Raw genomic sequence first — 14,401 nt, 5'->3', positions numbered from 1 at the left:
ATCTGTGCTGTAAATTGTCAAAACAATCTTTTAGGATTAAACTCTAAAGAAGCTTTGTTGGGGGGAACAGTGAAGAAGGAAACAAAAAATGGCTAAAAATGGACAGACACAAGCAGAGAATGACTTACAGAAAGTGAAAAGGATGTGGGAAGATAATGGGAGGGCATTCAGAAAATGGAAACTAGTGCTTTCTCTTATTTAAGACACATGCACACAGCAGGGTCTTCAGAGAACCTAGAGAGGAAGGTTCAGGACCAACAGCCCAGAGGACCAACAGCATCTGCAACATCTACAATGGCCAGACCCTGTGCTTTCCTGATGACCCTGGTGCTGATGAGCTACTGGTCAACCTGCTCTCTGGGATGTGATCTGCCTCAGACTCATAATCTCAGGAACAAGGGAGCCTTGACACTCCTGGCACAAATGAGGAGACTCTCCCCTCTCTCCTGCCTCAAGGACAGAAAGGACTTTTCATTCCCTCTAGAGAAGGTGGATGCCCAGCAGATCCAGAAGACTCAAGCCATCCCTGTCCTGCAGGAGCTGACCCAGCAGGTCCTCATCCTTTTCAGCTCAGAGAACTCATCTGCTGCTTGGGAGACAACCCTCCTAGACACATTCTGCACTGGCCTCCACCAGCAGCTCAAGGACCTGCAGGCCTGTCTGATGCAGCAGGTGGGGGTGCAGGAACCTCCCCTGAGCCAGGAAGACTCGCTGGTGCCTGTGAGGAAATACTTCCACAGAATCACTGTCTACCTGAGAGAGAAGAAACACAGTCCCTGTGCCTGGGAGGTGGTGAGAGCAGAAGTCTGGAGAGCCCTGTCTTCCTCAGCCAAGTTGCTGTCAAGATTGAGTGAGGAGAAGGAGTAAGTCCTGAGCCAAAGTGGAGGGGACTCTCCTGGACTAGGACCCTGCACCTCTCTGCTCAGAATCTGCAGTCACAAAAATCTCAGTAATTTTGTCATGAGCTCAGTCAACCTACCTACATCTTTCAGGAGCGATGAACCATCCTCCTGTCTATCAGTAAATGGACTGTTCCCCACAACCTCTGATCCATTCATTTGTTTGTTTGTCTATCTGCCTGGCTATATACCTATTTATTTATCAAATATTTTTGTAATGTAACTTATTTTGTGGTTAAATTTTTATATATTTGTATATTCTATAAAGTATTACTTAATCAATCTGATTTCATCTGTTCATTTTTTACCCCCCTTCAAAATTTTTAATGTTCAAGCTGGTATTCTGCATTATATTGCATACATGCTCAGGGTACATGTGATGCTACACAGTCTTCAGGCAAGTGTATAGACCCTTCCCACGCTTCTCACTCATTGCTGATAAAATCCTGTGTTTCCATTTCTCCTGCTTTTCTTATAATTCTGTATGGACTGCCATCTCACTGTGCAGCAGTAGGCCAGAATATGTTGCTTCTGTCAAATTTTAACCTACTCCCCTTCAATCAACGATTCCCCTGACATTACCAGCCTCTGAACTCCCTGACTCTGGAATCTAGTATTCTACTTTCAACATCTAGGAATTTAAACATTCAGGGAAACAAATATGACTGAAGTCATGTACCACAGCATGAAAATAAAGCACACAGTAATAAATATCCACCCTGCCTACCACTGACAAACGACCTGAGAAGAAACCTGTCAATCACCCCATTCATAATAGCCTCAGGAAACATCCTTTGAAACCAATCTAGCCAGGGATTGTATATTTCAAAAACCCCACTATTGCCTTTCAATGTCATGTGTTATCTTTTTTTGTAACATTTATTTTGTTGTGATTGTTGAATGTATGATTTTATATTCTGAAACACAGCTAAAATTCTTTTAGAAATGAACTCAAAAATTCAAGGAGGCAGATGAGCTCGCCACCTCTGAATTTTCTTTCAGGCTTCAGTTGTATAACTGGGAAGAGAATCCTACCTGGATTGATTTTATCTTACACATACTCATCCATCCCCCCTCATCAACACTTTCACCTTAAGTGAGTAAGTATACTGTGAGTTTCCATTGTAAGTCTACAGTGGTATAAAGAAAACTGTGCACTTTTCTGCTTACTTTAAAGTTCTCCATATAGTTCAAAAAATCTGATGTGTGGAATTAAGGTAAGATGTCTTCAGAGTCAGGCTTATGAGTAACACTGAGTTTAACACCCAAATATCCTCTATTTCAATGAAACAGATATCATCATGTTAACCTCAGGATGCACCATAAAAACCTACCTTAAATTTTAGACTTGGATATTTTATGCTGAGATTATGATTGGGAGCATCCTTCACTTAGTATCACAATTTGTACTAGAAATAGTGAGAAACACCCAGAAGCAGAGGCTCAAGATTAACATCTCAAAGAAGAAATTGATGCGAAAAATCCTCATTCAGTTGTATTCATCCTCAGCTTTAGTAGTACAGCTCAATGTGTGCTTCGTAGGGAAGATTCTGATACTAAAAGAGCAGTCAAAGGCTCCTGCCCCCTTTACCTACAGAACGCATAGTTGGTTCTGATCCAGAAAATAAATGAATTTGCACATACTTACAATGAAGATATGTGAATATATAAACAATTCAAATATGGCTATGAAAATACTATTTATATGTACATAGTGCCTCACGCTGCTTTTCACCAACAGGAGATACCGTTAAGTCCATAAAATGCATAAAATAAAGCCATAAAGACAGAGAAAGCAAATAAGGACTAGATTACCCATGAGTGTGCTCAGTGCCCACGTACACGCATTTGCATGTATGTACGTGGGTACAGGGCCATTGACTGGTGCATAGATAGCCTCTAGAGGACCTGATGTCTGAGGTTGAATCACTCCCTCTAACAAAAGACATAAATTTCCATTAGGTACTCATCTTGGGGTGGAACCTCCTGACTTCCTGTCAGTTCCAAGTAGGGATTTTTGACTGGCTTGATGTGTTCAGGCCTTGTGATGAGCAGTCACATCCATGGTAATCTCACATGTGCAAGGGTCCTGTTGTATCCTGAAAGCTCTTGCTGAGTCCTCCCCTGCATCTAGATCTTACACTCTTTCCACTGCATCTTCTGATTCCTGAGTTTGGGAGGGGAGAATGAGATAGAAATATCCTATTTGGGATTGAGAACTCTTCCGGTGTTTATTCTCTGCTTGGGAATCCAGTTAGGTATCTCTTAGTTTATAGACAGCCAATGCAAAAACAGTATTCTCTGATGAGGTTGAGGGATGCATCATCATACACCTGTGATCTGAAGTCAGGTGTTAGACGCCTCCACTGTGGCTCTTTTTCTTCCATCGTGTTTCTGCTATTTAGTTCTTCCTGTTCCATAACTGTTTAATATTGGCATTGTTAGAGTGGCATTATTGAAATTTTCATTGATATAACATTTACTCTGTAGATGACTTTCAAAAACTTGATCAGGAACCATCCCCTGATGTTGGGACTAATTGAGTCCTGGCTTTCCGCTGTTCCACCCTCCTAGAACCTTCTAATTAAAGTTACTAGAAGCTGTGCCTACTTAGAGGATCAGATGATGGGATTATCACCTGTTGGCCATTGACTGCAGTGTATTTAAGCCTACACGGTGCTAATAAAGGGGGGCTTTCGGTACCAGTGTTGGGAGGTCCCTGTGTTGGTCTGTCTCTGTGTGTGTCGGTCCGTCTCTGCCTTGTATTCTCAACCTCCAGCCCCTTGCCTGAAGCTCGCGAACTGGGGTCTAGCGCGCATAGAGTGCAGACGGGGCCGGTACGCGCCCCCCTGATGCACCAAAGACCACAGGACCCACCAGTCCCTCCTGCACCTGAAGTGGCAGGAGGGTGTCTGATATCTCTGTTCTCATGGCTCTAGCCCCACACTTCCACATCTATCCAGTGACCAGACAGCAAGACCTTCTCCCTCCCTCCATCGCCCATTACACCAGTGCTTCCTGCACCTACCTACCCTACCTGCACCTGGAGAGGCACAGGGAACTGTCTGTTTCCCTAGCTGGAGAGCATGGCTCTCTAGCCCCTAGGGTCATCCCACCTCCATATACAGCATCCCCAGGGACCAGGCAGTATCACCATCTCCCACCAACTATCCCCCACCATACAAGTGGCAATAGGACCCACTGGGCTCATCTGCACATGGAGGGTCAGATGAGTGTCCGATATCTTGACTGGAGATCCTTGCTATCTAGGCCCTAGCCCCCCAATTCCTCCCCCATCTGTAAACCCCCAGTGACCAGACAGCAGCTCCCTCTCCCACCAACCAAACTCCACTGCACCATTGACCACCAGCCCCACCAGCCCTGCAGCTAGAGGGACATTGGCCACTAGAGCCACAGGCCCCAACAACACCTGGAGTAAGAGCAATGACTGGAACAACAGACCCCACCTGTAGGGATTAGAGGGTGAGATGGGTAGACGGCAGTGTAAGGATACATTCAACAACATAAAGAGCAATAAGCAGCACCAGAAACTAATGTTCCTACAAGAGTAAGGCCTGAACAACCCAATTCAGATGAAGTAGGAGGAAAGAACCTTAAAAATAACTTTATGAAGATGATTGAGGCCCTAGAAGAGGAAATGAAAACATCCCATAAAGGAGGAAAAGACAGAAAAAGTTGGAAGAAATCAATAAATTTCCCAAAGAAAAGCAAGAAACCCTGGGGCGGGGGGGGGGGGGGACAACCAAACAAGAGAAGGAAACTGTCCAAGACTTACAAATTCGAACAGAGTCAATTAAGAAAACACAAACTGAGGGAATTATGAAAATGAAAATCTGGGTAAACAAACAGGAACCACAGACTCAAGCAAAACCAACAGAATGCAAGCGATGGAAGAGAGAATCTCTGGCATTGAAGATACAATAGAGGAAATAGATTCAACAGTCAAAGAAAACATTAAAGTCAACAAATTTTCTAACACAAAACACCTAGGAAATCTGGGACACCTAAGAATAATAGGGATTGAAGAAGGATAAGAATTCCAGCTCAAATGCACAGAAAATATATTCAACACCAGAATAGAATAAGAAAACATTCCCAACCTAAAGAAACACATGCTGATGAAGGTACAAGAAGCATACAGAACACCAAATACAGTAGACCAAAAAAAAAATCCCTTTGCCATATACTAATCAAAACACAATACATACAAAATAAAGAATAAAGGAAGAATACTAAGAGCTGCAAAGGAAAAAAGGTCAAGTAACATATAAGGCAGACCTATCAGAATTATGCTTCTCAATAAAAACTCTGAAAGCCAGAAGGTCCTGGACAGATAGTCTGCAGACACTAAGAGACCACAGATGCCAGCAAGACTACTATACCCAGCAAAGCTCTCAATAACCCTAGATGAAGAAAACAAGATATTCCATGATGAAAGCATATTTAGACAATGCCTATCCACAAATCCAGCCATATAGAAATTACTAGAAAAAAACTCCAACCCAAGGAAGTTAGCTACATCCACAGAAACACAGGCGACAGACAACTTCACATCAACAAACCTTTAAGAAGGGAAACATATAAACACTAACACTACCAATAACAAAGCCAAATATAGCAGGAACTAATAATTACTGATCATTAATATTTCATAATATCAATGATCTCAGTTCACCTATGAGAAGTTCACAGGCTATCAGAATGGATACCAAAAGAGGACCCATCCTTTTGCCGCAAACAAAAAACACACATCAACGTCAAAAACAAACATTACCTTTGAATAATGTTTTGGAAAAGGATTTTCCAAGAAAATGGAAAGATGTGAGTGTAGCCATCCTAATGTCCAACAAAATAAACCTCAAACTAAAATTAATCAAAAGAGATTGAGGACATTTCATATTCTCACAGAAAAAATCCATCAAAATGAAGTCTCAGTTCTAAACATTTATGTCCCCAAAACAAGGACACCCACATATTTAAAAGAAACATTACTAAATCTTAAATCACATCAAACCCCACACACTAATAGTGGGAGACTTCAGTACCCCACTCTCACTACTGGACAGGTCTACGAGACAGAAACTTTTATAGGGAAATAAGGGAACTAACAGATGTTATGACTCAAATGACTTAACAGACATCTATAGAACATTTCATCCAAACACAAAAGAACATACCTTCTTCTCAGCACCTCATGGAATCTTCTCTAAACTTTGCCACATACTCAGTAACAAAGCAAACCTCAACAGATAAAAACAAATTGGAATAACCATGTGTTATCAGATTACCATTACTTAAAGTTAGAATTCAAGAACAACACTAATTGCAGAAAGCCTGAGAACTCATGAAAATTGAACAATGCTCAACTGAATGGGTCAAGGAAGAAATAAAAAGAAATTAAAGACTTCCTAGAATTCAATGAAAATTATAGAAATAAATGAAGCAGACTCACTCAGGAGGAGTAGATGAAAGGAAATAATCAAATTGAGGGCTGAAATCAATAAAATAGAAACAAAGAGAACAATACAAAAAACAATGAAACAAAGAGTTGGTTCTTTCAGAAAATCAACAAGATAGACAGACCATTATCCAAACTAACCAAAAGAAAGAGAGAGGATATCCACAGTAACAAAATCAGCAATGAAAAGGAGGACATAACAACAAACAAGGAGGAAATCCAGAGAATCATTAAGTCATATTTCAAAAAAATTGTACTACACAAAATTGAAAAATTGGCAGGCAGTGGTGGCGCACACCTTTAATCCCAGCACTCGGGAGGCAGAGGCAGGCGGATCTCTATGAGTTCGAGACCAGCCTGGTCTACAAGAGCTAGTTCCAGGACAGGCTCCAAAACCACAGAGAAACCCTTTCTCGAAAAACCAAAAAAAAAAAAAATTTAACAGAAATAAATAATTTTCTGGATAGGTACCACTTACAAAGTTGAAACAAGATCAGGTAAACAATTTAAATAGACCTATATCCTCCAAGGAAATAGAAGCAATCAATAAAAGTTTCCCAACCAAAATAACCCATGGGCAGACAGTTTCAGTGCAGAATTCTACCAGAATTTCAAAGAAGAGCTAATACAAATACTCTTCAAGTTGTCCCACACAATAGAAGCAGAAGGAGCATTGACAAACTTTTTATGAGTCTACAGTTACCCTGATACCCAAATCACACAAGTATGCAACTAAGAAAGAAATACAGACCAATCTTCCTCATGGACATTGATGCAAAAGCACTCAGTAAAATACTGAAAACTGAATCCAAGGCACATCAAAAAAATCATCCATCATTATCAAGTAGTCTTCACCTCAGAGATGTGGGGATGGATCAATATATGAAGATCTGCCAGTTTAATTCACCATATAATCATACTGAAAGAAAAACACATGATCATCTTATTAGAGGGTGAAAACCCTTGGACAGAATCCAACACCCCTTCATGATAAAGGATGTCGGAGAGATCAGAGGTATAAAGAACATATCAAAACATAATAAAAAGTAATATACAGCTAGCCGACAGCCAACGTCAACTTAGAGAAAAAATCAAAGCAATCCCACTAAAATCAAGAACAAGACAAGGCTGTCCACTCGCTCCATACCTATTCAATATAGTACTCTAAGTTCTAACTAGAGCAATAAGATAACAAAAGGAGATCAAGTGAATATAAATTGGAAAGGAAGGAGTCAAACTTTCCCTATTTCAGATAAAATGATATTATACATATGTGACCCCAAAAATTCTACCGGGGAACTCCTACTACTGCTAAACACCTTCAGTATGTAACAGGATACAAAATTAACTCAAAGAAATCAGTAACCTTCCTATATACAAATGATAAATGGACTGAGAAAGAAATCAGAGAAACATCATGCTTTACAATAACCACAAATAACATAAAGCATCTTAGGGTAACTCTAACAAACAAGTGAAAGACTTATATGACAAAAACTTTAAGCTTTGGAGAAAAAAATTGAAGAAGATACCAGAAAAAGAAAAATATTCCATGCTCTTAGATAGGCAGAACAAATAGAGTAAACACGGCAATCTTACCAGAAGCAATCTACAAATTTTATGCAATTCTTATCAAAATTCCAACACTGTTCATCACAGACCCCAAAAGAACAATACTCAACTTTATATGGAAAAAAACAGGATAGCCAAAACAATCAATACTGTACACTAAAGGAACTTCTAAAAGCATCTCCATACCTGACTGCAGAGATATTTTATTTGAATTTTATTAAAGCTTGCCTGAAGACCAGAATGCAGAGCTAAGCTACTAGAGGCTAGGGAGAGTTGTCATGCCTCTAATCCCAGTCCAGCATTTGGGAGACCGAGGCAGACAGATCTCTGTGAGTTCGAGGCTACACTGAGCTACACAAGATAAACCCAGAAACAGATCCAGGTGGTGGTGGTTCACACATTAAATCCCAGTGTTTGGGAATCACACACACTTTTAATCCCAGCACTAGGGAGGTGGAGACAGAAACGATATGACTGGGTGGAGAGAGGAAAATAAAGCAGAAGAGATAGGAACTCACTGGGGTGTAGAGTCTGAGGATTGTGGAGACAGCAGCCCACTCTTTTGGAGAGAAGATTTGGCAGAGGTAAAAGGTCTCTCTAGTTGTTGGCTGAAAGACATTTAAGAGATTGCACACCATCCTATGCCATCATGGAAATGCAAATTAAAACAACTCTGAGGTACCATTTTACACATATTAGAATGGCTACGATCAAAAACACTGATGACAGCTTATACTGTAGAGGAAGGGGAATAAGGGGAACACTCCCGCAATGCTGGTGGGAATGCAAACTTGTACAACAGCTGAAAATCAGTAAGGCAGCTTCTTAGAAAATTGGGAATCAATATACCTCAAGATCCAGCAATACCACTCTTGGACATACTCAAAGGATGCACAATCATACTGCAAAGACATGAGCTCAACTATGTTCCTAGCAACATTGTTTGTAATATCCAGATCCTGGAAAAAAAAAACCCTGGGTGTCTCTCAGCTGAAGAATGGATAAAGGAAATGTGGTACATTTACACAATGAAGTATTACTCAACTGTAAAAATCAATGGCATTTTGAAATTTGCAGGCAAATGGATGAAAGTAGAAAAAAACATTCTGAGTGAGACAACCCAGATGCAGAAATACAAGCACAGTAAGTACTCACTCATAAGTGGATATTAGATATAAAGCAAAGAATAACCAAGCTACAATCCACAATTCCAAAGAATCTAGGGTAAAAGGGGGACCCTAAGAGGGACACACATGGAGGGCCCCAGGAAGTAACACAGTTAAGTTCTTCTGGGTAAACTGGGAGGAGGTAAAAGGAAGGGGATGGAGGATGGGAACATGAGGGATCATGAAGACCCAGCTGGGGGAGGGATGAGATGGGAGAGAGCAATGAAAGAGATATCTCATTAGAGAGAGTCTTTATCGTGTTAGGGAGAAACCTGGTGTTAGACAAATTCGCAGGAATCCACAAGGATGACCACAGCTAAGACTCCTAGCAATAGTGGAGAGGGTGTCAGAAAGGGCCTCCACCTTTAATCAGATTAGTGACTACCCTGATTGTCATCATAGATCCTCCATCCAGGAACTGATGGAAGCAGTTCCAGTATCCCACAGACAAGCACTGGGCTGAGCGCCTGGAGTTCAGTTGAAGAGAGTGAGGAGGGATCATATGAAGAACGGGGCTTGAAGGAACTATGGGGTAAACCACAGAGACAGCTGACCTGAGCTAGAGGGAGCTCACAGACTATGGACTTACAGTTGGGGAACCTGCATGTGGCCTAACTAGACCCCCCTAGTGTGGGAGACAGTTATATGGCTTGATGTGTTGGGGCGGGGGCTGGCAGTGGAGTGGCTCAAGGATTTTTCCAAGGTGCAGAGGGAGAGCTGACTTTATGAAGCCCATTCCCTATGGTGGAATACTTTGCTCAATGCCAGACCTTGTTGACTCCCCAAGTAAGACCTTAGCCCTTCTGAGGAGTGGATGTGGGATGGAAAGGAGGAGGTGGGAGAACATGAGAAGTGGAGGGAGGGGAAACTGGGGTTAAAATGGAAAATAAAAAATAAAATTTTTAATAAAATATATGAAAAAGAAACAGAAAAATCAGTTTCATATCATAATAATTATTTTTCTAGGGGCTTTACAACTTCAGATTCAAGCACTGCTTTCAGTGTTGCTGCTGTTTCCCCATTTGAATGGTATGTCACTTTCTTCGGTTTCATTTCAAGTGCAGTCACATTTTTTTGGTTCTCTGCCACAAAACAACATTAGGAATCGCTTCCTAGGAGAGTTTAAGAGAAAAATAGATCAGAATGACCTTGTCCTCCTGTGTTTGTTTGTTTCACGCACTCTCTCTTCACCGTCAAGTAGAGAAGGTGAAAGGAACAGTGGGCTGGTATCCATTAACCTATTGCCCAAATAGTAAAGTTAGAGGAAAAATTATCCACAGTTGAAGAATAGCGAGCTCTTCTTTCTGACAGAATAGTCTGAACATGTCTACCACTCATTTTTCATTTGAAGGAAAGAAGAAGCCATGGAAAGCATTACTAAGATGTAAGTGGATAGACATCAAACAGTCAACTGCACCAGACAACTGATAACGACACAAGGGTACACACCACTGTGTGCTGTATGTTCACCTAATAATTCATGAATAGCCACCACTCACTAATTAAATGTTGATCACAAACTAGTATTTGACTAAAGAACAAATACTTATCAACTAAACTGATAATAATACAAACTAGAAAATTTCCCCATTAATGTAGACAACCCAGTATTTTACTGTTAATGTCTGGGATTTCTTGACACTATGATACCTGACCATGTGGATCACATCTGAAAACAAAGTCCTGTCACACTGATAACTAGAGACAGGGGCCCTGATAGGACAGAAATTTAGGTAGGTGGAGTAGACAGAACAGAATGCTGGGAGAAAGAAGCCGAGTCAGTCAGTCGCCATGATTCTCCCACTCCAGACAGACGCAGGTTAAGATCTTTCCTGGTAAGCCACTTTGTAGTGTTACACAGATTATTAGAAATGGGTTAGATCAATATGTAAGAGCTAGTCAATAAGAGGCTGGAACTAATGGGCCAGGCAGTGTTTAAAAGAATACAGTTTCCATGTAATTATTTCTGGTAAAGCTAGCTGTGTGGAGCTGGGTGGGAACGCAGCCCCCAGCTCCTTCAACAGGCAGTAACCTTCTAGGATTTATTAAACTTAAACCCAGAGGACATGGCATCCAGTATGAGTTCTGAAGTCATCTAGTGAGCCCTCTCTCATGGAGTAAGATACAAGAGGGAGGGCTAGGGGTGTGGTGTCACTGTGCAGAAGAGAGTGCTAATGAATCTGAGAGCTGCTGAGTCAGTCTCATGCTACTGGAGAAGCAACACTATCCTGGGATCAGACTCTGCACACACATACATACCAAGGAGGTATCTAGCGCTGAAGGTCTGCGTGATTGTCACAGGTTGAATGACACTGTAGACCTCACTACATAGTGGTGGGCACAAAGGGGGATGTCTGGACTGATGTTGACTTTGAGTGACCAGAGAAGCACAGCCACAAGCCCTGCAGGAATTGTTCCCAAGAGGGAGAAATGACAGAGAACCCCTTTGCCTGCATGAGTCACCCAAGGGAATGAAGAGGAAAAGCACCAGTTGGTTCTCCATTCTGAAGAGATTGTGCTAGGAAGGCTCTGCCCAATCCCTGCCCAGTTATGGAAGCAAAGGGACCCGGAGCATCACTTTCCATCTAAAGTAAGCAAGGAAGTAGAGGCCTAAATCTTGTTCATTGAAGATAAATAATAAATACGTTAAATGAATTAAACAACTGTGTGTGTCAGTGTGTATATGTGTATGTTTGTCTGTGTGCATGTGTGTGTGTCTGTATGTGCATGTGTGTGTCAGTGTGTGTTTATGTGTATGTTTGTGTGTGTGCATGTGTGTGTATGTGTGTGTCAGTGTCTGTATATGTGTATGTTTGTGTGTGTGTCTGTGTGTGCATGTGTGTGTCAGTGTGTGTATGTGTATGTTTGTCTGTGTGCATGTGTGTGTGTCTGTATGTGCATGTGTGTGTCAGTGTGTGTTTATGTGTATGTTTGTGTGTGTGCATGTGTGTGTGCACGTGTGTGTGTCAGTGTCTGTATATGTGTATGTGTGTGTGTGTGTCTGTGTGTGCATGTGTGTGTCAGTGTGTGTGTATGTTTGTGTGTGTCTGTGTGTGCATGTGTGTGTCAGTGTGTGTGTATGTTTGTGTGTGTGTGTGCATGTGTGTGTCAGTGTGTGTGTATGTGTGTATATGTGTGTGCACGTGTGTGTCAGTGTGTGTGTATGTTTGTGTGTGTGTCTGTGTGTGCATGTGTGTGTCAGTGTGTGTATGTGTCTATATGTGTGTGTGCGCGCACATGCATGCACATGTGTGTGTGTATGTAGAGCTCCAAGTTCTCCACTAAGCACACGAGGATGTCAGATGACAATTTTCAGGCATCACTAATCTCTTTTCTTCTTGTTTCCAGAGACTAAAATCAATCTATCGGCTTCAACAGCGAGATCTTTTCCCCACAAAACCATTAGAGAATGACACCATGAAAATCTTTGCATGAATTGTTCACACAAATGCAGAAATGGTATTAACTAAATAAAGTCAATTTGAAGAAAATAAATTTGAAATACTTGAAAAAATTAAACACGTGTGATTGTGTAAGTGTTCTTTCTTCATTCTTTCTCACACAGCTCATCCCCACTGCAGGCTTTCCACTCTCCGCTCCTCCCATTCCCCATTCCCCTGATGTACCTGCTCCTCAGACCAACTCTCCTCCATTTCCCTTCAGAAAATGTCAGGCCTCCCAGGGATATCACCAGAACAGATAACAAGCTACAATAATACTATCCATATCATGGCTGGGTGAGGCAACCAAATAGGAGGAAAAGGGTATTCAAGCTTCCTTATGTTACACTACTTTAATAAATTTCTTAACATGTAATAACTCTCAGCCATAATTTTTAATTAATTAATTTATTTGTTTAAAAAGAAAACAAACTATCTTTTTTCATTATTCATACCAATCCAAGTTCCCACTCCCTTCTCTCCTCCCATTCCCTCCACATACCCCCCCAACCCACTTTCCATATACTCTTCGGAGAGGATAAGGCACATTTGTTCCGGCACAAAATAAAGGCAATGCAGATATCAAAGAATATTTACCAGTTTATTGTTAAACTTACTAAACCAAAGTTCCAGCGTAGCACAGGTAGCGAGGAACAAAAGGGGCCGAGCCGCCTCTCCGCGCACTCTTTATTGGCCGGGATTTGCCTGAGGCAAACCCCGCCCTCTAAAGGGAGCTGATTTAACCCCTTCATCTCCCCCTTTTGTCTAAATAAGACACAACTAAACCAAATATAACTATAACAATAATAACAAATGATAAATATAACAAACAATATTGGGAGCAAAAGTTTTGCTAAAGAGTAACTACAATTAAATAATCTTCAACTCCATCAAAGATCTGAGAAGGGAGTAAATATTACTTAACAAAAAAGAGATAACCAAAAAGTGCAACAAATGACAGAGACAACTGACTGCCTGGGCAATCACCCAAAATCTCATTTGCAATGTTGAGTCAACCAACTTTGGCTAAGGCCTAACATAACTGACATACCATTCTCAAATGCAAGGAACTTTCTTAGGATTATCCTACCCTGTCTTGGCAAGATAAGACAATCCTGTTTATATCTTAGTCAGTAGTTGAGGTATGGGTTTTTCTTAACCCAAAGGCCAGTTCTGCCAGGAAGACAAGCTCCCAGTGGAGTGTCTTTGGTGCTCAACGTTCTCTCGGGAGTAGAGTGGTGTTGCCAGGAGTAAATTGTGTCTCGATGGCACAGAATTCTAGGTTAGATTAAAGGCCATTTTCTACAGCTCTTCAAAGAAGCTGAAGATTATACTATCTATACTGAAAATAATCTCTATGTATCTAAAAGACCTGATTAACCTAAAAATAATATGACAAACATGTAATTCTCAATACCTATCTAATTTGAAAACTAAGGGAATAAACAATTGTGCAATGTATGAAGACAATGATCTTCACTTGTAAACAATGTCATTACTTATCAAATGTAAACAATGTTATTACATAAATAGGACCAGAGGTAGAAATGTACATTGTGATATGATAGATGTATCCATACAATATAAGCATACTCTTATACCAAAATAGAGGTAGGAACACTCACATTCAATATTCAATATATCAATATACAAGAAACAGTACCAACATAATTTTCTAAAAACAGTAAGTCACAAATACCAATCATCCCATCAACCCAGTTAATCCCCCTCTTTTTTTTTTTTTATATATATATATATCCCTAATTCCATACAATATCTCCCCATCCCCTCACCCCTAAACCAACCACTAAAAGATGTCCCTAACCCTGTGGGCAAACTCTGTTG

The 14,401-nt window shown here is 40.9% G+C and overlaps 1 protein-coding gene across 1 annotated transcript; it reads left to right on the top strand.

Annotated features, from left to right (window-relative positions):
* Positions 1-294: 294 nt before the first annotated feature.
* On the top strand, positions 295-867 carry LOC142833607 (interferon alpha-12-like). The gene has a single exon (XM_075945171.1). The coding sequence runs from the start codon at positions 295-297 to the stop codon at positions 865-867; it is 573 nt and encodes a 190-aa protein (XP_075801286.1).
* Positions 868-14,401: the final 13,534 nt, after the last annotated feature.

The sequence above is a fragment of the Microtus pennsylvanicus genome, chromosome 13 (assembly GCF_037038515.1).
Source record: "Microtus pennsylvanicus isolate mMicPen1 chromosome 13, mMicPen1.hap1, whole genome shotgun sequence".
Taxonomy (NCBI): Eukaryota; Metazoa; Chordata; class Mammalia; order Rodentia; family Cricetidae; genus Microtus; species Microtus pennsylvanicus.
This window is presented reverse-complemented; position numbering and strand designations above follow the sequence as displayed.

Excerpts from the sequence above, each read along its gene's own strand:
- LOC142833607 (XM_075945171.1), top strand. The coding sequence starts at position 295 with ATGGCCAGACCCTGTGCTTTCCTGATGACCCTGGTGCTGATGAGCTAC.